The sequence below is a fragment of the Taudactylus pleione genome, unplaced genomic scaffold (genome assembly GCF_031769625.1).
Source record: "Taudactylus pleione unplaced genomic scaffold, aTauple2 ptg000239l, whole genome shotgun sequence".
NCBI lineage: Eukaryota > Metazoa > Chordata > Amphibia > Anura > Myobatrachidae > Taudactylus > Taudactylus pleione.
The window spans coordinates 291,362-317,164 of NW_028284641.1; the positions used below are offsets into that span (position 1 = coordinate 291,362).

At 47.6% G+C, this 25,803-nt stretch overlaps 1 protein-coding gene across 1 annotated transcript in view; it reads left to right on the forward strand.

Annotated features, from left to right (window-relative positions):
• The first annotated feature begins 482 nt into the window (after positions 1-482).
• Positions 483-25,803, forward strand: part of TRAIP (TRAF interacting protein) — a 63,375-nt gene continuing 38,054 nt past the window's right edge. The window contains exons 1-2 of the mRNA XM_088479529.1: positions 483-710; positions 12,179-12,236. Of these exons, the coding sequence (XP_088335655.1) occupies positions 613-710; positions 12,179-12,236 (156 nt within the window). The 5' untranslated portion in view covers positions 483-612. The remainder of the gene's footprint in view (positions 711-12,178; positions 12,237-25,803) is intronic.

The window sequence follows — 25,803 nt, forward strand, 5'->3', positions numbered from 1 at the left end:
TATAATGTGACATCAGGCAGTGAGGGGTATAATATAATGTGACATCAGGCAGTGAGGGGTATGATATAATGTGACATCAGGCAGTGAGGGGTATGATATAATGTGACATCAGGCAGTGAGGGGTATAATATAATGTGACATCAGGCAGTGAGGGGTATAATATAATGTGACATCAGGCAGTGAGGGGTATAATATAATGTGACATCAGGCAGTGAGGGGTATAATATAATGTGACATCAGGCAGTGAGGGGTATAATATAATGTGACATCAGGCAGTGAGGGGGTATAATATAATGTGACATCAGGCAGTGAGGGGTATAATATAATGTGACATCAGGCAGTGAGGGGTATAATATAATGTGACATCAGGCAGTGAGGGGTATAATATAATGTGACATCAGGCAGTGAGGGGTATGATATGTGATAACAGACATGGATACAGCAGGAGCAGCTCCCTTATAGAAATCAGTCACCAGCAACTTCCCGCCAGTCACATGCGCCGCCCCCGTACGTACTGACGTAGGACGTTGTGCAGCCTGCCAGCCAATGGGAGTGACGCGCGGCTGCCGTTGCTGAGTGAGGGAAAAACGAACCGGGACCGGAGCGGCTACTATGCCCATCCGCGCCTACTGCACCATCTGCTCCGACTACTTCGATAATCACCGGGATGTGGCGGCCATTCACTGCGGGCACACCTTCCACCACTTCTGGTATATATATACCCACCTCCTTACCTTGTGTATATACTACTCACTATATACTGTGTATACACCTACCTGACTACTGTGTGTACACTCACTATATACTGTATACACCTACCTGACTACTGTGTATACACTCACTATATACTACCTGACTACTGTGTGTACACTCACTATATACTGTGTATACACCTACCTGACTACTGTGTGTACACTCACTATATACTGTGTATACACCTACCTGACTACTGTGTGTACACTCACTATATACTGTGTATACACCTACCTGACTACTGTGTGTACACTCACTATATACTGTATACACTTACCTGACTACTGTGTGTACACTCACTATATACTGTGTATACACCTACCTGACTACTGTGTGTACACTCACTATATACTGTGTATACACCTACCTGACTACTGTGTGTACACTCACTATATACTGTGTATACACCTACCTGACTACTGTGTGTACACTCACTATATACTGTGTATACACCTACCTGACTACTGTGTGTACACTCACTATATACTGTATACACCTACCTGACTACTGTGTGTACACTCACTATATACTGTGTATACACCTACCTGACTACTGTGTGTACACTCACTATATACACTCACTATATACTGTGTTTACACCTACCTGACTACTGTGTGTACACTCACTATATACACTCACTATATACACTCACTATATACTGTGTATACACCTACCTGACTACTGTGTGTACACTCACTATATACTGTATACACCTACCTGACTACTGTGTGTACACTCACTATATACTGTGTATACACCTACCTGACTACTGTGTGTACACTCACTATATACTGTGTATACACCTACCTGACTACTGTGTGTACACTCACTATATACTGTGTATACACCTACCTGACTACTGTGTGTACACTCACTATATACACCTACCTGACTACTGTGTGTACACTCACTATATACTGTATACACCTACCTGACTACTGTGTGTACACTCACTATATACTATATACACCTACCTGACTACTGTGTGTACACTCACTATATACTATATACACCTACCTGACTACAGTGTGTACACTCACTATATACACCTACCTGACTACTGTGTGTACACTCACTATATACTGTATACACCTACCTGACTACTGTGTGTACACTCACTATATACTATATACACCTACCTGACTACAGTGTGTACACTCACTATATACACCTACCTGACTACTGTGTGTACACTCACTATATACTGTATACACCTACCTGACTACTGTGTGTACACTCACTATATACTGTGTATACACCTACCTGACTACTGTGTGTACACTCACTATATACTGTGTATACACCTACCTGACTACTGTGTGTACACTCACTATATACTGTATACACCTACCTGACTACTGTGTGTACACTCACTATATACTATATACACCTACCTGACTACAGTGTGTACACTCACTATATACACCTACCTGACTACTGTGTGTACACTCACTATATACTGTATACACCTACCTGACTACTGTGTGTACACTCACTATATACTGTGTATACACCTACCTGACTACTGTGTGTACACTCACTATATACTGTGTATACACCTACCTGACTACTGTGTGTACACTCACTATATACTGTGTATACACCTACCTGACTACTGTGTGTACACTCACTATATACTGTGTATACACCTACCTGACTACTGTGTGTACACTCACTATATACTGTGTATACACCTACCTGACTACTGTGTGTACACTCACTATATACTGTATACACCTACCTGACTACTGTGTGTACACTCACTATATACTGTGTATACACCTACCTGACTACTGTGTGTACACTCACTATATACACTCACTATATACTGTGTTTACACCTACCTGACTACTGTGTGTACACTCACTATATACACTCACTATATACTGTGTATACACCTACCTGACTACTGTGTGTACACTCACTATATACACTCACTATATACACTCACTATATACTGTGTATACACCTACCTGACTACTGTGTGTACACTCACTATATACTGTATACACCTACCTGACTACTGTGTGTACACTCACTATATACTGTGTATACACCTACCTGACTACTGTGTGTACACTCACTATATACTGTGTATACACCTACCTGACTACTGTGTGTACACTCACTATATACTGTGTATACACCTACCTGACTACTGTGTGTACACTCACTATATACACCTACCTGACTACTGTGTGTACACTCACTATATACTGTATACACCTACCTGACTACTGTGTGTACACTCACTATATACTATATACACCTACCTGACTACTGTGTGTACACTCACTATATACTATATACACCTACCTGACTACAGTGTGTACACTCACTATATACACCTACCTGACTACTGTGTGTACACTCACTATATACTGTATACACCTACCTGACTACTGTGTGTACACTCACTATATACTATATACACCTACCTGACTACAGTGTGTACACTCACTATATACACCTACCTGACTACTGTGTGTACACTCACTATATACTGTATACACCTACCTGACTACTGTGTGTACACTCACTATATACTGTGTATACACCTACCTGACTACTGTGTGTACACTCACTATATACTGTGTATACACCTACCTGACTACTGTGTGTACACTCACTATATACTACCTGACTACTGTGTGTGCACTCACTATATACACTCACTATATACTGTGTATACACCTACCTGACTACTTTGTGAACACTCAGTATATACACCTACCTGACTACTGTGTATACACTCACTATATACACCTTCCTGACTACTGTGTGTACACTCACTATATACACTCACTATATTCTGTATACACCTACCTGACTACTGTGTATACACTCACTATATACACCTTCCTGACTACTGTGTGTACACTCACTATATACACTCACTATATACTGTATACACCTACCTGACTACTGTGTGTACACTCACTATATACTACCTGACTACTGTGTGTACACTCACTATATACTGTGTATACACCTACCTGACTACTGTGTGTACACTCACTATATACTGTATACACCTACCTGACTGTGTGTACACTCACTATATACTGTGTATACACCTACCTGACTACTGTGTGTACACTCACTATATACTGTGTATACACCTACCTGACTACTGTGTGTACACTCACTATATACTGTATACACTTACCTGACTACTGTGTGTACACTCACTATATACTACCTGACTACTGTGTGTACACTCACTATATACTGTGTATACACCTACCTGACTACTGTGTACACTCACTATATACTGTGTATACACCTACCTGACTACTGTGTGTACACTCACTATATACTGTGTATACACCTACCTGACTACTGTGTGTACACTCACTATATACTGTGTATACACCTACCTGACTACTGTGTGTACACTCACTATATACTGTGTATACACCTACCTGACTACTGTGTGTACACTCACTATATACTGTGTATACACCTACCTGACTACTGTGTGTACACTCACTATATACTGTGTATACACCTACCTGACTACTGTGTGTACACTCACTATATACTGTGTATACACCTACCTGACTACTGTGTGTACACTCACTATATACTGTGTATACACCTACCTGACTACTGTGTGTACACTCACTATATACTGTGTATACACCTACCTGACTACTGTGTGTACACTCACTATATACTGTGTATACACCTACCTGACTACTGTGTGTACACTCACTATATACTGTGTATACACCTACCTGACTACTGTGTGTACACTCACTATATACTGTGTATACACCTACCTGACTACTGTGTGTACACTCACTATATACTGTGTATACACCTACCTGACTACTGTGTGTACACTCACTATATACTGTGTATACACCTACCTGACTACTGTGTGTACACTCACTATATACTGTGTATACACCTACCTGACTACTGTGTGTACACTCACTATATACTGTGTATAAACCTACCTGACTACTGTGTGTACACTCACTATATACTGTGTATAAACCTACCTGACTACTGTGTGTACACTCACTATATACTGTGTATACACTCACTATGTACTATATACATCTACCTGAATACTGTGTATACACTCACTATGTACTGTGTATACACCTACCTGACTACTGTGTGTACACTCACTATGTACTATATACATCTACCTGAATACGGTGTATACACTCACTATGTACTGTGTATACACCTACCTGCCTACTGTGTGTACACTCACTATATACACCTACCTGACTACTGTGTGTACACTCACTATATACACTCACTATATACTGTATACACCTACCTGACTACTGTGTATACACTCACTATATACACCTACCTGACTACTGTGTGTACACTCACTATATACACTCACAATATACTGTATACACCTACCTGACTACTGTGTGTACACTCACTATATACACTCACTATATACTGTGTATACACCTACCTGACTATTGTGTATACACTCACTATATACACCTACCTGACTACTGTGTATACACTCACTATATACACCTACCTGACTACTGTGTATACTCTCACTATATACTACCTGACTACTGTGTGTACACTCACTATATACTGTGTATACACCTACCTGACTACTGTGTATACACTCACTATGTACTGTATACACCTACCTGAGTACTGTGTATACACTCACTATGTACTGTATACACCTACCTGACTACTGTGTATACACTCATTATATACACTTACCTGACTACTGTGTGTACACTCACTATATACTGTGTATATACCTACCTGACTACTGTGTGTACACTCACTATATACACCTACCTGACTACTGTGTGTACACTCACTATATACACCTACCTGACTACTGTGTGTACACTCACTATATACACCTACCTGACTACTGTGTGTACACTCACTATATACACCTACCTGACTACTGTGTGTACACTCACTATATACACCTACCTGACTACTGTGTATACACTCACTATATACTGTGTATACACCTACCTGACTACTGTGTGTACACTCACTATATACACCTACCTGACTACTGTGTGTACACTCACTATGTACTGTATACACCTACCTGACTACTGTGTATACACTCACTATATACACCTACCTGACTACTGTGTATACACTCACTATATACACCTACCTGACTACTGTGTGTACACTCACTATATACTGTGTATACACCTACCTGACTGTGTGTACACTCACTATATACTGTATACACTTACCTGACTACTGTGTGTACACTCACTATATACTGTGTATACACCTACCTGACTACTGTGTGTACACTCAGTATATACTGTGTATAAACCTACCTGACTACTGTGTGTACACTCACTATATACTGTGTATACACCTACCTGACTACTGTGTGTACACTCAATATATACACCTACCTGACTACTGTGTATACATTCACTATATACACCTACCTGACTACTGTGTATACACTCACTATATACTGTGTATACACCTACCTGACTACTGTGTGTACACTCACTTTTTCTAGTTCAGGGTCCATAGGGGGTCCACAGGGTTGACCTTGGGGTATAGGTTGGGAACCAAATCCGGGCACCACGCAGTTAAAGCTTTTAGCTCCCAGGATGCACTTGGGTCCACTCTCCCTATAACCCCACCCCCAGCCAGAGGCACCTCAGTTTAAGTTGTGCCCGGCCGGAGTCGGGTCACCGTTTAGTGCAGTGGGGAGCTGATTAGCAGCCCCATAGCTTTATTTTTTCTAAGTACAGAGTTTTTTTATTTTTACTTTGGACTTTCAGAGCGGCAGCGTCGGACTGTCCATAGGACGTCTAAGCTGCCGCTCCGTCACCCCGCCGGCGCTGAGACGCCAGTACAGATCTGGGGATCTCAGCGGGACCCCAGAGTCTGTACTAGCCGGACTCTTCGGGCGCCCAGGACTGCTGCCGGATCTACGGGGAGCAGGTAAGGTCGCGGATCACCGCTTGCGGTGATCCGCGCATTTAATATGCAGTCCTGTGCCTCCGGTCTCCGGGGACAGACCGGAGGCGCCGGCAGTGGCGGCGGGCCCCCCATACCCCGTGTGTCCACTAGACCACCAGGGACTTACTGATCGGCGCTGGGAGCCGGCGTCCCGGGGGTTAATAGCCGGCCAGGGGAGACAGCTTTCCCTGTTACAGCGGCTCCTCAGCTCAGCGCGCCTTTCAGTATGTATAGTCTGGCGTCGCTGAGCTGCTTCCTCCGCGGGCCACGCTTCTTCTGAGGTCTCCAGCGGCCATTTTCTTGTGGTGCAGCAGCAAAGCTCCGGAGATGGCAGTGAGTCCAGTCCCCCTGCGTACCTCACCATCAGGTCAGTGTACACAGCGCTGTAGCCTTCCCAGACACTGAATCTGGGTAAGTTGAATGCAGTGTAATAGTGCAGTATATTATATGACATGTTTATGTATATATGTATATATCTGCATGGTATGTGACTTATGCTAGTGCTAATTCTCTCACCTGTCAGTGTGTATATATCCCTTTTCCTTATCTGCCCTAATACAGCTGTACTTAGGGTGGTTCTGAGACCTCACATTTATATACTCGTTGATATTTGTGAGGTTTGTCACATACTGTTGCGTGCTGCACGTTGCCACATTTTCGTTGGAACTGTGTGTTGCATACGCTGAAAATGGGTCCCTGCGGCTAATTTTAGCATCAGTCAGGACCAGTATAGCGCTGCTTGATATTTCCGCCAAGATTGGTCAGATATGTTTGACCAGGAGATAGAGCGTTATACTGCACCCATTTTTGCTATCCTGCAAGTCATGTGCTGCAGGTGTTAGTGCGGATCGCCGGGTGGGCCCCATTGTTGTACCTCACCTGGGGGTTACTTCACCATACTGCCCTTTTCATCTCAGGGTATCTCGCAGTTTCTTGCACTCTTCCCCTGTGACACAGACTACTGCTCCCTGCAGGGGGTTTTCGCAGTATATGAAATCCCCCTGGTGCCACAATAGTCTGTCATTCCCCTTGCAGGGATTCCCACGGCCACCCTGGGTGGATGTCGTTTTCTACGAAACGCAAATTGGCGTGGTTGACGCCCTGTGGTTACTTCCCAGTTGGCTCTGCGTGAACTGGATACTGTTTTGGGCTCTTTCCCTCTTACACGGGGGGAAGCCTATTTCAAGTATTATTATCCCTGCTTTGGGCTGGTGGCAGGTCCATTCTGGTTAGAGTGAATGTTGACCTGCACCTGTATCATACTCCCTCAGTATTACGTGCCTTCTGGTTCCCTGTTGCTGACTAGCGGGGGGATCGCATGGCGGGACTCTGGCTGTTGTCAGTTATGAGGTATTACAACAGTGTTTGGCCTCCTGTCCCAAATTCCCTGAGGGTCATCACGAGCCCCTCATGGGGTGGATGGGCGTGTTACTCGTCAGATTACAGACGTTACTATGCATCCCATTCCTGCGTGGTCGGATTCTTCGGATCCGTAGGTGGTAACTCTGCCTGAAATCAGTATACTCGCTTTCAGGGGTTGTTACCCATCCTACCATGGCGATAGCATGGTTGGTTAATACTATTGCATACTGAGCTGATGCATTTGTAATGTTTTTTCCCCACCAACACGTCTGGGGTTCAAATGTATTTGGTCGCTCATGTAATATATGCAGTTGTCATAGGTGGACATGCCTATATTGGATACCAGTCTCCTAACTTTCAGAGTTCCGGCTGCGACGGTATCCTCCGTAATACCCTATGGCTGCGCTCTGGGAATGCAGAGGTGCAGATACCATCTATAGGGTAGATCTTGTTGGGTCCTGACCTTGACAGTGGCAGTACAAATTTCCCGCCTTCAGCTATGCCCACTACAGGGCCTCAGACTAAGTCTATTAAGTCTTTTTGTCCTCTGGGTCAGCCTAAAGGTCTGTTTCTTCAACCGAGCAGGCCTGGACTGCCAGCCGATCCTGCTTCTGAACCTACGGATATATCGTCAGCATGACGAGACAGGCCTACCACTGAGAGATGGCGATTTTCTCAGTTCGCCCGGTACTAGTGTCTAGTTGCTGCGGCTACGTGGGTAGGAGGGTACGCCCTCTCTTTGCTCAGGCGGCCTATTTCCATGTGATGGTACGCAGGCCCTTATTCGGACCCGAACAGGGCCTTACGAATCCAGAAAGCTATACAGTTGTTGGGGTAAGCAGAGCTAATTGGGCCATCCCCACTTTCTCAGCGAGGGACTGGTTCTTCTGCTTTCTTTCTGGTGCGGTGGCTGAATGGTCCTCTTTGGCCTATTCTCTGTCTCAATTCCCTGAACCAGTTCCTAAAGCTACCTGGGCTCAGGAGGCAATCCCTATGCTCCATCATACTATGTTTGGAACCTGGGGACTTTATGGTATCACTGGATATACAGGACGCGTGCCTACGGGCACTTACAGAGACCTTGCCTCAGCATGGACTGAGGTTTGCTGTATCACAGCACTTACGGTTTTCGGGCTCTGCCTGTTGGGACTGTTCTCAGCCACACAGGGGTTTACCAGCGTTTTGGATTTTCTGACAGTTCTTCTGTTCAGTATATCTCAATGCTCCTGTACCTGGATGGCCTCCTGCTCTTAGCAGGATCACCTGGGTACTTTACAGCCGGGTCAGGTTGACTGTGGCTTCTTCAGGGTGCAGAAGTTTAATCAATGGGGAAAAAGTCCTCCCTGCATCCCTCTCTGGGTATTCTTCACCTAGGAGCCCTGCTGGATTCTCAGAATCTGAGAATTCTTCTGGCGTAAGACGGCATCTCCACTCTTCCATTAGGAGTACATGGATGTCTGCGCAGTCGACATGTGTCTTTGCACTCTGGGAGGCATGGTACACTATTCAGTGTCTGCCTTTGGAAGGGTGGAATGGGCTTAGTTCCATTCCAGGCCTTTCCATAATTGGCTTATCTCCAGATGGAACAAGTTTTTTTCTGTCTGATCACTGTTCAAATGATGCTGCTCTCCCCGGAGGCAAGTCTGTCCCTTTTCGGGTGACTATGACCATCTCGTCCAGGGTATTCTTTGCTAAGGACAGTGTCTGGTTCGCATCCATTTCAGTGCACTTGGATGTCTGTCGATTCCACCCTGTCAATTAACTTGTTGGAACTTTAGCCTGTCTTGGGCCTTCACTCTGGCATAGCCCTTGTTTCCCGGTGAACCTGAAAAAGTTCAGTCCGACAGGGTCAGAACAGTAGCTTCCTTTTTAGCAATACTGTTCGTTGGGTGGCAATTTCAGGTATGTCATACATTCGGACATTGTCTGAGGGTCTCCTCCCGACCATCTCGACAGTGTTCATTTCAGGTGCTCTCCATTGGGAAGCGGGAGTCCTCAGCCGTTACGACGTGCATCCCGGGGACTAGTCTCTTCCCCAAGAGAGGTTTCATCTCCTGGTGAGCAGGGGGGGGGGGGGCCCTCCTGAGGTGACACTCATGGCCTTCTGACTCTATCACACTATGGTGTTACAGTCCAACTCTGGGGATTCTGAAGCAACCTTCAGTGACTCTTTGTCGGTGAAGGGGTTCTTCCAATTTGCGTACCTGTGTTCTCCGGTCTCCATTATTCCTCGAGGGAAGTGTTTCAATCGAGACAGAGATGCTTTCCTGCTGGTGGCTCCTGATTGCCCCAGATGTCAGGGGTACTTGGTTTTTCGGAGTCTCTCCATCGATACTCCATTCCTGATGCTTCACTACCCAGACCTGTTGTCTCAGGGTCCTGGGGTTTGCCTTGGACCTGGGTCGTTTGTCTTTGACTACGTCCCTACAGTGGTCTTACGGCTTCCATGGCTTTGTCATCGTTGGAATGATTGGAGCACATGGATCAGCTTTTGCTGGGACCTACCACAAACTGTGGCAGCCATCAATCTTATGGTATTATACCGATTGATACGATCCTCTGGTGTCCAGAATTTCCAGATATTCTGGCATTCCTTCCGGCTGGCTTGGGTTTCACCCTCGGCCTGGCCTTCCTGACAGTGCAGATCTCTACACTGTCAGTATGATTAGGTTATGGAATTGCTCCGCTCTGATATCCAGTTCATCCTTTGGAGTGTTTTCTGGATTATGCCTCCATTTGTCCTCCCTAGGGACTCCTTGGGAGTTAGGAGTGGTTCTTCGTTAACTCCGGGGAAAGTTAATGGAACCGCTGGTTGTGATAGCCATTACATGGTCTATTGCTTTGGCTTTCTCGCTTTCTATCAAGGAGTTTATATCAACCAGGTGAGTGTCGGAATTGGGAGCGTTCTCATGTGGCTCCCTCTTCTGGAGGGCATCTTGTCAGGGTGTGAGTTGCTCTCACCCTGTGTTTCTTCTTAGTGATTTTCAGGTTCCATATTATTCTGGAACTTATGGTGCGGCCATTCAGTCCCCAGTCCTCTCGGCTGGTGTGGCCTCATTGACTGTGGTCCGGCCTCTGTGGATTTATGTGATCCATTCAAGTTCCTGACGGAAATCGGACTCCTTATTGGTGGTCTGAGATTTCTGGTTTTAACAGGAAAGGATGGCCGGCCTATGGCCATATGTTGGCTGGACGGCCTTGTATGTCTTCTTCAGGGGCCTACCCATGGGTAGGCCTTTCTGTTGTTGCTGCTTGTTTTTTCTCGGGCCATGTAACCCTCGTGGGTGGCTCGCTGTGGCGCCTTGGCTGCTTTGCCTTGCTAGGTGGCCACGTGGTCTTCTGTCCACACCTTTTTAAGGTTCTAGGCATTGTTTTCCTTTGCCTCTCAGGATGCTTCCTTTTTGGCGGCGGATTCTCCTCTCAGCAAAGGAGCGTCCCCTCCCTTGGTTGAACTGCTTTGGACATCCCCCAAGGTCAACCCTGTGGACCCCCTATGGACCCTGAAGTAGAAAACAAGAGATATGGTAAGAACTTACCTTTTGTTATCTCTGTTTCTACGAAGTTCATAGGGTCCACAGGGCGCCCGCCCTGACGCACCTGGCTTCAAATGGGCTGTGTGACTGGTCACCGGTTTTCCGTCTCCCATTTCTGTGAGTATGGTTCTAGAGTGTTCCAGTTTTCTCTTTTTTTTCTCCTCCTCCGGCCTTTGGCTACTTACAAACTGAGGTGCCTCTGGCTGGGGGTGGGGTTATAGGGAGAGTGGACCCAAGTGCATCCTGGGAGCTAAAAGCTTTAACTGCGTGGTGCCCGGATTTGGTTCCCAACCTATACCCCAAGGTCAACCCTGTGGACCCTATGGACTTCGTAGAAACAGAGATAACAAAGGTAAGTTCTTACCATATCTCTTGTTATACTGTGTATACACCTACCTGACTACTGTGTACACTCACTGTATACACCTACCTGACGACTGTGTGTACACTCACTGTATACACCTACCTGACGACTGTGTGTACACTCACTGTATACTGAACATGTCCTACATTAGGGATAATAACTAGGAAAGTCAGTGACCGGATATTATTTCTTCCTGTCTTATTAGTCTACAGCAATGGTTCAGTTCTGCTCCGAGTCGCACCTGTCCCCAGTGTCGGATCCAGGTAAGCAGAACCCCTGCCCAGTTACACTGTGATTTGCTTAGCACCTAGTTTGGCATCTGAAGTTGTTGCAGTCCTAGAAATTAGCAGTGACTCAGTTTGTCTTCTTGGTGTTGTTATATATGAATATGTGCAATGGTTTATTATACACTAAAGTGACCTGGGTCACCTCAGTCTGACCCCCCCCCCCCCCAATGTAACCTGGTCTTTACGTGCTCCGCCTCCCTCTCTACACCCCTCCGGCTCCCTCACTTAATCCTGCTTAGCTCTCTGCTCTTCCCGCTCTATACACCGGCTGTTCTGCTCTGTCCTGCCCCAACTGTACCATGGAATAAAATGTGCAGTAAGCTGTGGCGCTCAGAAATTATAATAAATCAGATTCCATTAGATAGCATATATTTATTACAAATATTTCATAGGCTAAATAACTCCGGGAGTACATATAAATAGCAATGTGCACAATGTTCATATTACAACGCGAACATGGGGAGTAAATGTGAAATAAATCCTTCACATATTAGAAAGGTTACATCATTACAGTACATTTCTAAACAACAATGTGTAACAGTAACAAATGAAGCGTACGTTACATAGAAACAAATAGCAATGTATCTGGTAGTAATCCAATCCACAGCTTACTGCACCTTTTCTTTGTAGCAATGTGTGTGTGGAGTCTGGCATCCTCCATGTGTTAGTGCTGGTTGGCTGCTGGAGGTTTATTTGATTTTTTTCTTCGCTACAGGTGGCCTATTAGGCGCGAGGTATATTGTTTTAATTCCATCTATACCATACTTATATCCATTCACAGCCGGTCCTCTTCGGCTAGGGTCTATACCGTCTCCCTAGCAGTTGGTGGGGAGTTCCCTGGCTCCCACTGCGCGTGCATATAGGACTTTTGTTGCGTTTTCATCAGGGACTGTGAAAGAGGGAGAGTGGGGACTGAATTTCACGGAAAAGGAAGGTGGGAAATGTGTTACGGGGAATAGTGGGGTTTGGTGATGTCCTGACTGTTGATGTTATGGGGGATGGTGGGTTTGACGTTGTCCTGACTGTTGGGGTGTTCGGAGGATGGTGGGTTTGTGGACGACGTCCTGACTGTTGGTGTTACGGGGGTTGGTGGGTTTGATGACGTTAGCCTGACTGTTGGGGTTATGGGGGATGGTGAGTTTGGTGACGTCCTGACTGTTGGTGTTACGGGGGATGGGGGGTTTGATGACGTTGTCCTGACTGTTGGGGTGACGGAGGATGGTGGGTTTGGGGATGTTGTCCTGACAGTTGGGGTTACGGAAAATGGTAGGTTTGGGGACGTTGTCCTGACTGTTGGGGTGACGGAGGATGGTGGGTTTGGGGATGACGTCCTGACTGTTGGTGTTAAAGGGGATGGTGGGTTTGGGGACGTTGTCCTGACTGTTGGGGTGACGAGGGATGGTTGGTTTGGGGACGTTGTCCTGACTGTTGGGGTTATGGAGGATGGTGGGTTTGCTGAAGACCTCCTGGCTGTTGGGGCAGTTAGGAGGTATGTTTCCTGTTGTGTTGGTCTGCATTGCATTATAACTGAGAATGCAGATACTTAAAGCAAGCTAGTGATTGAGTTGTAGGTACACCCACTGGGTAATGCCCTCCCCAGTGGCTTAATACATTGTCTAGCTGATTTGCCTTGAAGTTATGGACAGTAACTGTAGGGTATAGGAGTACACTTATGCAGAATCCTTTTGTTTCCTTACCCGTTCTTTGCATATAATATTTTAGTTGATAATTTTATTTATGGTTTTTAACAGTCACTTTCTTGGGGTGTAGGTGGGACCTGGAGGACTGGACACAAACAACCCTCTACACCCCGCCCACAGCCTGAGGGCTTCAGTTTCATTGGTGTCCGGCAAGAGCCGGACCACCATTATAACAGGGAGCTTTTATTTTTTTAATTTAATTTATTTCTATTTTCTACTTCAGGGTCCATAGGGGGTCCACAGGGTTGACCTTGGGGTATAGCTGGATCTGGATCCACGGGCACCACGCAGTTAAAGCTTTGCTGCTCCCAGGATGCACTTGGATCCGTCCTCCTCTATACCCCGCCCCCGACCACAGGCACCTCAGTTTTAGTTGGTGCCCGGCCGGAGTCGTGTCACCCTGTCGCAGTGGGGCTGCAGGAGCAGCCCCTAAGCTTTATTTTAAAAGAGAAATTTTTTAATTTTTTTTTTCTACTTTTTTTTACACTTTTAGAGCGGCAGCATCAGACTGTCCTTTAGGACGTCCACACTGCCGCTCCTTCTCCCCGCTGGCGCCGCAACGCCAGTACAGCTCTGGGGATCGCGGCGGGACCCCGGAGCCTGTACTAGCCGCGCTCTGGGGACTCCCTTGACTGCTGCCGGACGCGACGGGGATCAGGGATACTTTTTCTGCAGTCAGAAGCCTCCGGTCTCTGGGGACAGACCGGAGGCGCTAGCGGCGGTGGCGGGCTCCCCCTCTATTGAGGAATACCCCGCGTGTCCGCTAGACCACCAGGGTAACAGGCTGGTAGCGGGACCGGCAACCCGGGGGTTAATTGCTAGCCAGGGGAGGCAGCCTTCCCTGTCTAGCGGCTCCTCCCCTCAGCTCAGCGCACCTATCAACTAGCAGTCTGGCGTCGCTGAGCTGCTCTTATCTTACGGCCACTCCTCCTCTGAGGTCTCCGGCGGCCATCTTTACTGGCAGGCATCGCAAACTCCCAGGCGGTATCAAGTGGACCGGTCCCCCTGTGTACCTCTCCCCTGCTAAAGGACAGTGTACACAGCGCTATAGCCCTCCCAGACACTGAATCTGGGCGGTTGATTGTAGCGGAAGGTGCAGTGAGTACTAACTTTTCTGCATTGTATGTGACTATTGCTAGTGCTGCCTGTCTGTGACTTATTCTCCTTGCTGTCAGCTTATAACTATCCCTTTCCTTCTCCTACGGCCCGGCATGTGTGTGGGGGAAGGGCGTTTTTCTGAGACCCTCACTTATATAAATCACGTATTTGTGGGGTCAGTCACATACTGTTGTGTGCTACACAGTACCATATCTGGGCTGTTGTCGCATACTGGTGAGTGCGCGGGTGTTAAAACCGTAATTCCTCTGGTGATACCTATTTCTTGTGATTTACAGTATCATGTCTGATGAGGAGACTGAGCGCTCTGTGGCTCCTGTGTTATTTTCCTGCAGACGCTGTGCTGCTGGAGTTGATGGGGAGGACTTATCTCAGGATGGTCTGTGCGGGCGGTGCCAGCTGGTACCGGGCCCCTCCAACCCCCCTGTATCACAGGACCCTCCTTGGGTGATGTTTTCACAGGTGCTGGCGTCTATTGCGGACCGGTTATCGGTCCCATCATCAGTCCCTTCTAGGGCGTTGCCGCAGCCCACCATCCCCCATTCCCCGGGTGTTCCACAAATGTTGTGGTCTCCCCCCGGGGCCCAGACTGTGGGTCCTTACTTGGGACTGCCTGTGTATGTGCAGTCTTCCCCAGTGACGCGTCAGTCTGTAGTGCCTTTGCAGAGTTTTGCTCCGACGGCTCCTCCGCCTTGGGTGGATGTTCTCTCCAGCTCCGTACAGAGTCTGGCGGCTTCATCCTCGGCGTTTCAGTCCATGTAGCAAGGTGATGTGCCACCAAGGGCGTCTAAACGTCCGGTTGTGAGTTCACTAGCTGCGCAGTTGTCGGACTCGGAAGTGTCCTCAGATGATGGAGAAATCCATGAGGACTCTGACTCTGATGCCATGGGGCAGGAGGTGGAAGCTAAGTCCTCTATTAATGTTCCAGCCTTAGTTAGGGCGGTGCGGGCTATCCTACATGTTGAGGATGATGCGCCGGCTCCTAGGTCGAAGTTTCCTAATTTTAAAAAGGCCAAGGTGACTTCAACTGTGTTCCTCCTGTCTGATCAATTATCGGATCATATGGCGGCGGCCTGGCAATTACTCAGTAAGAGGTTCCATCCACAGAAGAGGTTGGCGGCGAACTATCCTTTTCCTGAAGCTCATTGCAGGAAATGGGAGACTCCGCCGGCGGTGGATTCCCACGTTACCCGCTTGATCAAAAGCGCGACGCTGCCATTGCCGTCTATCTCCTCTTTGAAGGATCCCACGGACAGGAATGTGGAGACTTGTTTAAAGTCCATTTATTCTTTTTCCGGGGCGGTGGCTCGCCCGTCCATGGCTATCTCCTGGGTGGCTAAAGCCATTGAGGTATGGGCCAATGCCTTGGAGGATACCTTTTCTGATGAGGCTTCGGATATCCAGAGAGCGTTAGTGGGACAGATGCGGGATGCAGCTTCCTATATTGGGGAAGCGTCTTTGGATGCCAGCCTGCTCATTTCTAGGGTGTCGGCTGCAGCGGTGTCTGCTCGACGCTCCCTGTGGCTGAGGTCCTGGAGGGCTGATGCAGATTCAAAAAAGGGTCTGGAGGCCTTGCCTTTTAATGGTGATTTTTACTATTTGGTCCGGATTTGGACAAAACAGTGGATAATTTGGCTAAGTCCAAGTTGGCTTTCCTCCCTTCGGCCTCTGCGCCGGCTAAAGTGAGGAGCTCTGCCTTTCGGTCCTTTCGGGTTCAGGGTAAGGCCAAGGGCCAGTCCTTCCTGAGACATTCGGCGACCAAGGCCGCACCCAAGCCCAAGAAGCAAGCATGGAATGCTCGGCGCCCTTCTTCCAAGCAGGAGGATAAGCCTGCTGCCTGATGGGACGGGCCTCTCTCTGGGGGACCCCAGAGTGGGAGGCCGACTTCTCCAATTCGCCCAGTGTTGGCACAATACCACCACGGATGCCTGGGTTCGAGAAGTAGTCTCTCAGGGGTACGCCCTGTCTTTTCGGTTCAGGCCGCCCCACCAGTTTTTCTGTACGAGTCCTTCTCTGGACAAGACCAAAGCTGGTCAGATTCAGGTAGCTATAGAATCCTTGCTACAAGCAGGGGTCATTGTTCCCGTTCCGCAGTCTCAGCGCGGGACGGGGTACTATTCTACTCTTTCTGGTACAGAAACCCAATGGTTCTCATCGCCCTATCCTGAATTTGAAGTCTCTGAACAGATACCTCAGAGTTCCCAAGTTCAGGATGGAAACTTTACGTTCCTTCATTCTGGCGATGGAACCCGGGGATTATATGGTCTCCCTCGATATCCAGGACACCTATCTCCATGTGCCCATAGCACCGGCACATCAGCGGTATCTGAGGTTTGCTATCCTGAACCATCACTACCAATTTCGGGCGTTGCCTTTCGGCCTTTCCACGGCTCCGAGGGTGTTCACCAAGGTGATAGCAGTTATGGCTGCCCACCTTCGGGGTCAGGGTCTACGTCTGTTGCCGTACCTGGACGATCTTCTGCTGCTGGCGAGCTCCCCGGAGGTGCTTCTTCGACATCTCCACCTGACCATTGCTTGTCTTCAAGCACACGGGTGGTTGATAAATTGGAAGAAGTCCTCCCTGATTCCATCACAGCGGATGGTTCATTTGGGAGCCCTGCTGGATTCTCGTCAGCAACGGATTTTCCTGACTCCGGAGAAGGTCTCCTCCCTGCAGCTGCGGATACACAGTTGCCTGAGCAGTTGCCGCCTGTCGGTCCATTCAGCTATGAGAGTTCTTGGGTCCATGGTGTCGACATTCGACATGGTGGAATTTGCCCAGATCCATTCCCGGCCCCTGCAGGGGCTGATTCTATCGGAATGGAACGGGTTACCTCACCGGATCCGCTCTCAGATGCTGGTGTTGTCCCCGGAGGTTCGGCAGTCTTTGGCTTGGTGGCTTCAGACAGCGCATCTGGTCGAGGGGCGTCCCTTTTGGATCCCGGACTTGGTCCTGCTCACGACGGATGCCAGTCTCCGGGGTTGGGGGGCAGTGACCGGCTCATTATCGCTTCAGGGTCATTGGTCCGCGGAAGAAGCACTTCTCCCCATCAACATCCTGGAACTGCGGGCTGTGTACAGGGCCCTGCAATCGTCTGGCCCCGCTCTTCACGGAAGGGCGGTACAGGTGCAGTCCGACAACGCCACCACGGTGGCATACATCAACCACCAAGGGGGAACTCGCAGTCGGGCAGCAATGTCGGAGGTGTCTCGCATTCTTGCTTGGGCGGAGTGTCACGTTCCAGCGATCGCGGCAGTCTTCATTCCCGGAGTCCTCAATTGGGAGGCGGACTTCCTCAGCCGTTACGACGTGCATCCCGGGGAATGGTCGCTTCACCCAGAGGTGTTTCAGCTACTCGTGGACAGGTGGGGGCTGCCGGAGCTGGACTTGATTGCCTCCCGTCACAATCACAAGTTGCCCGTTTACGGGTTAAGGACAAGAGACGCAGGCGCCTGTCTGGTAGACGCTCTGTCGGTGAAATGGACGTTTCACCTGGCGTATCTGTTTCCTCCGATATCCCTGCTTCCTCGGGTTCTGCGGAAATTCAAGCAGGACGGCGGCACGCTCGTGCTGGTGGCTCCGGCGTGGCCCAGACGTCCTTGGTACTCCGATCTGAGGTGCCTCTCCATCGACGCTCCGTACCTTCTTCCTCAGCGTCGGGACCTGTTGTCTCAAGGGCCCTGCCTTTACCCGGATCTGGGTCGGCTGTCTTTGACGGCGTGGCTCTTGAGACAGCCGTCTTGAGGTCTAGGGGTTTCTCCAGTTCGGTCATTGGTACCATGCTTAGGGCACGCAAGCCTGCTTCTGCGCGGATTTACCACAGGGTGTGGCGCACTTATTTTCAGTGGTGTGAATCCAGAAACTATGATCCGCAGGTGTTCCGGGTTTCCAGAATCTTGGAGTTTCTTCAATCGGGTTTGGACCTCGGCTTACGCCTGGCCTCTCTGAAGGTTCATGTGTCTGCTTTGTCCGTGTGGTTTCAGCGACGGATTGCTACACTGCCAGACGTTCACACCTTTTTCCAAGGTGTTCTCAGGATCCAGCCTCCCTTCGTGCCTCCGGTGGCTCTGTGGGACTTTGCGGTGGTACTGAGGGTCTTGCAGGGTCCTCCTTTTGAGCCGCTTGAGTCGGTGGAGCTCAAGTGGCTGACGTTTAAGACCATTTTTCTCCTGGAAATTGCTTCTGCCAGGAGGGTTTCAGAATTGGGGGCGCTTTCCTGTCGCCCTCCTTTTCTGATTTTTCACCAGGACAGGGCGGTGCTCCGCACGCGTCCTGAGTTTTTGCCCAAAGTGGTTTCAAAGTTCCACATTAATCAGGAACTTGTTGTGCCAGCTTTTCAGTCACCTGATCTTTCTGCTGGTGAGGCTTCCTTGGATGTGGTCCGGGCACTTAGAATCTATGTGGACCGGACTGCTTCGGTTAGGAAGTCGGATTCTTTGTTTGTCCTCTTCGGTTTTCACAAGAGGGGTTGGCCTGCCAACAAGCAATCGTTAGCCCGTTGGCTTCGTTCAGTTATTTGTGAGGCTTATACACAGGAGGGTTTACCTGTGCCAGCCTCTGTTAAGGCTCATTCCACTCGTTCTGTGGGTCCCTCTTGGGCTGCTAGACGTGGCGCCTCCGCTGTTCAGCTGTGTAAGGCGGCTACTTGGTCTTCAATTCAGACGTTTTTGAGGTTTTAGGCGTTTGACACCTTCGCCTCTCAGGATGCATCCTTTGGGCGCCGGGTACTCCTTTTAGCACAGGAGCGTCCCCGCCCTTAGTTGAACTGCTTTGGGACATCCCCAAGGTCAACCCTGTGGACCCCCTATGGACCCTGAAGTTGAAAACAAGAGATATGGTAAGAACTTACCTTTGTTATCTCTGTTTCTACGAAGTCCATAGGGTCCACAGGGCGCCCGCCCTGACGCACCTGGCTTCAAATGGGCTGTGTGGCTGGTCACCGGTTTTCCGTCTCCCATTTCTGTGAGTATGGTTTCTTGTGTGTTCCAGTCTTCCTTCTCTCTGTTTAGTCTCCTCCTCCGGCCTTAGCTGCTTACCAACTGAGGTGCCTGTGGTCGGGGGCGGGGTATAGAGGAGGACGGACCCAAGTGCATCCTGGGAGCAGCAAAGCTTTAACTGCGTGGTGCCCGTGGATCCAGATCCAGCTATACCCCAAGGTCAACCCTGTGGACCCTATGGACTTCGTAGAAACAGAGATAACAAAGGTAAGTTCTTACCATATCTCTTGTTTTTTTTTTTTTTTACTATAACGGGTGTTCAGCAACAGTCTGTCCTCCGGACAGCTGTGCTGCCGCCCCATCACCCCTCCGAGGCGCCGTGACTCCAAGCCTGTGCTAGGTACTCCCGGCGGGGCTTTGACTGCAGCCTGGAATTCAGGGAACCCGCATTGTTACGCAGTCTTGCCTCTGGTCTCGGGAGACAGACCGGAGGCGCTTATGTGGACACTAGTGCGCCCACGACTCCACTAGACCACCGGGGCATATCACATACTGGCGCAGGGCAGTAATGAGGCCAGGGGACCCGGTGGTTAATGCCAGGAAGGGGAGAAGGTGCTCTCCTTGCAGCCCCTCCCCCAGTCCAGGGTGCCATTACACTGCGGTCTTGGTGTTCCCTGGGCTGCTCCGACCCCCAGAGATGCGCGGCAGCCATTTTCTGCAAACAGGTCTCCCGGGAACGCTGGGTCCAGTCTCCCTGTATACCTTTCCCACGGGCCAGGTCATGTAATGTTCTGCGTTTGTATGTGACTTGTGCTAGCGCTAATCTCTACTTTATATACTGTACAGCTTATACCTTTCCCTTTATTCTACTATACCCTGACATAGCGGGTTTCACGCTACACTGTGCCATATTATCCAGGGTGTTCACTGCACTGTATCATACTGTGTATTATGGCTGGCAGAGGAAAGAATAACAAGCAGCCTGATGCTGCTTCTCCTACTCTGGTGTCCTGTAAATCCTGCTCAACGGGCTTAGCCACAGAGAATCTCATTCAGGGTGGTCTCTGTATTAATTGTTACACAGCCCCAGGCCTATCAGCCCCGGTGTCTCTCCCTCAGGACCCACTCTGGGCTGTCTTTTTACAAATGCTGGCAAAACTTGTGGACCAAGTAGCAGTCCCCGTGGTAGCTCCCCCCATGGGATGGCAACAACAGATACTCCCTGCGGTATGCAGTCGGGAAGCCGGCGGACCTTATCCCGACAGCCGGCTTCCCAACTGCTTAGGGTTAGGCGGCGGGGAAGGGGGGGGGGGTTAGGTTTAGGCACTGGGGGGAAGGTTAGGGTTAGGCACCCCTAAGGGAGGGTTAGGGGGTAGAATAGGTTAGTGAATACTTACCTTTAGGACGATCGGGATTTTCATCCTTGTCGGGCTGCCGCTGTCGGGATTTGAACCGCAGGCCAGGGGTCCGGCGGTAATTCATACCGATTCCCTCCCTGCAAATCCTTTGCCTCCCCCATGGGTAGATGTGCTGTCTACCTCAGTACAGAGTTTGGCTAATACCTATACGGCTTTTCAGCAAATGCTGCATAAAGATAAACCTTTACCTACTAAACGTACTATGATGTCTTCCCAATCCACACCGTTATCTGATTCTGATATATCATCTGGGGAGGCAGAAGACGCAGACCTCTCTCACTCTGACTCCGTCTCAGGAGAAGAGGAGCCCCCCTCTAAACTAAATATACCCTCTAAGCTAAATATATCTGCTCTTGTGAGAGCTGTAAAATCTATTCTACAAATACAGATGAACCCGCTCCTAAGAAAAAAAAATCCACTTTTTAAATGACAAAAGGTAGTTTTACCAGTGTTCCTTCACTGTGACCAGCTGTCTGATCCCATGAGTGACTCTTGGAATATGCCCGGTAAAAGGTTTCAAATTCCAAAACTGTTCCGTTCCATTTACCCTCCTCCAGCTACTGATTGTACTAAATGGGAAGTTCCCCCAGCAGTGGATGCTCATGTAACACGTCTGGTAAAGAATGCCACCTTACCTATCCATACCGCCACCTCCTCGAAGGAGACTACAGATAGACTTATAGAAGCTTGTTATAAATCCATATACTCTGTTACAGGAGCTATTACTTGTCCTGCCAGGGCTACGGTCTGGGTGGCAAAAGTCATTGAGAGTTGGGCAGAGGTCCTAGAAGAGACTTTTCCCCCTGATACGTTGAGGGAACAGCTGTCCTACATATCTCACATTAGCGATGCAGCCTCCTACTTAGGTGCGGTTGCAAAACAAAAGAAATTGAAGAAAACGTCAAAGGGTAACAGGCGCTCCGATGGGTTCTGATTCCACAGCAGCTGTATAAATTGAGTGTAGTCACAATAGAATAGTTAACAAGAAATCAAAGAAAAAATACAGCGCTCGGTATATGGTAAGTATATAAAACTGAACCAGATGAAGTGTAAATGTGAATGCAAATGTAATAATACTCAGTACATTTAAAATATAGTAGTCAATGACCTGTTAAAACTTCCCAAGCCAATATAGAAGCACCTATCCCAGGGAATGAGTGCACACTGTTGTAATGTCCTGTTCCTATATAACTCCTATTGTTGTGGACAAAGGAAGAAAATTGAATAATATCCAGATGCTTGCGTCTCCTGACCGACTCACGATGTGCAGGGGTCTCAATATTCAAGCGGAAGGACTGTCTCGCTCTATGATGTCCCTTTGGAGTGGTTTTAAAAGCTGGAGAAGCAAGACTTCTTTCCGAGAAGGATCTGCCCGTCTCACAATTAGTGCCCAAATGGGTGATGTATTCCACGGAGTTTGGTCCAGGTGTAAACGTCGGCAGTAGTGCAGATGAATGTCCAATAAATTCCCCAGAGTTCATAGGTGCTTACACCTAACGCGTTTCACTGGTGACACCCAGCTTTATCAAAGGTCATTTTATTGTTTGGCTGTATGGATATTTATAGTGGAAACAATGTGGCCACTAATTGGTACACATGAATTCAATTACACTTCATCGGTATAAAAAAAACACAATTCATATTAGTAATATAAAAATCCTTAATGAGGCAAACCTTACTCCATTATTTAAACATATATTTTTATATACAGATAACCTATATGTGCGGCCTGGCTTACTTATCTTCCGGTACTTAACCGTCTGCTTCGGCGGTCACGTGGTGTACACAAGAGACCACGTGATCCCCCAAACGCTGATGGGGACACTAGAACACGTGATCCCCTGCAGTCCCCGATCACATGGGGAACATATACCCACGTGACCGCTCGGCAGGCTGAGCTTCGCGGAAGTGGCTATCTCATCCACCATACTTGTACTCTTGTGCATGATTATCGCGATAATGGATATATTTAATAATAATAATACATTATTTAATTTAATACATGGCCGCTTTTCCCTTATTTATATTAACTGCAGGGAATTGCCCACAGTTAAAATGGCGAATTGGGACATCAAGAAAACTAGTTGTATAATTTCCATTCTCGTATTTTAATAAATCCCAATATTAAAATATAGATATCACAGATCTATTTTAATAATACTAACAATACCCAGAGGAAAAATGATCTTTTCTTTTTTCTAAAGGAATTGTGAATATATAGTTTCTGTGCATAACAGTCAATAAATTTAATATAATTATAAGAAATAATATATGATGTTAACATGTGTCATATACATAAGACACTAGGACTTAAACAATAGGGATACAAGGCCTGATTCAGAGCCGTACGCTCTGACAGAACGCTCGCTCTGAATCAGGGCCCTCCTTTTTTTTTTTTTTTTTGTGAGCGGCCTCCTGGCCGCTCGCATAGCTGTGGATGACTACCCACAGCTATAGCGAGCGGCCAGGAAGATGGTCGCGATGGTCAAGACCATCGCGACTATCGGGCTTGCGACGAGACCCTTGTGGTAGGATCTCGTTGTCGCAAGCCCCACAGAGATTTCGGCTCTAACAGAGCCGAAATCTCTGCCATTGACAACACTCGTGATGACAGTGGGGCTGGCCCCAAACGGAGGTGTTCACATGGGAACGCCTCTGTTTGGGCAGCCACTCCCTCGGCCCGCCCACCAAAGGGGGCGTGCTGTCACGCAACATCGACAGCACGCCCCCTTTGTAGCGAGACCCGGAGCGACTGTTTGCCCGTCGCTATCCGGGTCTCGCGCATGCGCACGACGGAGCCGGCTCCGTCGTGCGCATGCGCACTGGGCCACCATCGACTCGCTTGCGAGTGCATAGCGCTCGCGAGCGGGTTTGAATCAGGCCCACAGACATTAGATTTATAATACAACATTTAACTCGATAGATTCATTTAGACCGTTTTGGATATAGTGTGTCTAATTTAAACATCCAAAAGATTTCCTGAACACATAAACGATTAAATCTGTCACCCCCCCCTAGTGGTGACCGGTATATGTTCTAATCCTATTATGGACAGACAAGTGGGATCACCTTGGTGTTTAACATGATAATGATTAGACACACTATGGGTCAGATTTCTCTTAAGGATATTTCTACGATGTTCCATAAATCGGGTTTTTATTTTACGCGTAGTTCTCACTACATACCGTAGATTACATCCACAGATCAATAGATAAATAGAATATTCAGTATACGGTTAATAAAACTTCTAATATCTGCCCATTTTCCTTCCTCACAAATAGAAATCCTAGTGGATTTTTTAACATGTTGTAACATCTACTACCCCCACAAATGGGTTTCAACCAAGATGAAACTGTTCCTGAGCATTTTGTTCCATTGATAATGGATACCGGTTTCAAATGGCTAGGTGCCAAGATGTTCTTTAGAGATTTATTTTTCTTAACGATAAAGGATGGCTTAGCTGGTATGCAACTGCGTAAAATATTATCTTGCTTTAAAATATCGTAATTTTTCAAAATGATTTGCTTTATTTTGGAATGTTGGCTATTATAAGTAGTAATGAACGCTAAATGACCTTCATCGGCTCTATTTCTCGAAGTTGTTTTTCTTTTTTGTAGAAGATTCTCTGGGTATAGATCTAATTTCACTTAATGCTTCAAAAATAATGTTATGGGGATATCCTCTAGATAAAAAGGATTGCGCCATATGTTGAGCTTGTGTCTCAAAGGTAACAGTATCCGTAAATGGAGAAACTGACCTTTGGGTATGTTCTTTTTCCAAATGGCACTATGTTCACTATTATAGTGTAAATATGCATTGGTACCGACTTCTTTCACATAGTTGGATGACCCCTTCCTTGACCTCTAGGGTTATATCCAAGAAGTTGATCGTGGTGGGGTGAAAGGTGTGAGCAAAATGTAAATTATAAGTGTTGGAATTCAAAGTCGTGACAAATGTCTGTGCTGATTCTAAATCTGGATATTATTAATTTTTCTTCCTTTGTCCACAACAATAGGAGTTATATAGGAACAGGACATTACAACAGTGTGCACTCGCATTCCCTTGGATAGGTGCTTCTATATTGGCTTGGGAAGTTTTAACATGTCATTGACTACTATATTTTAAATGTACTGAGTATTATTAAATTTGTCTTCACATTTACACTTCATCTGGTTCAGTTTTCTATACTTACCATATACCAAGCGCTGTATTTTTTTTCCTTTTATTTCCTACTTAGGTGAGGCATCTATGGATACGGCTCTCCTGGCCTCCAGGATATCTGCCTCTTCGGTAGTGGCCCGCCATATTCTTTGACCACGTTCCTGGAAAGCAGATTCAGAATCAAAACTGGCTCTAGAGTCTTTGCCTTAT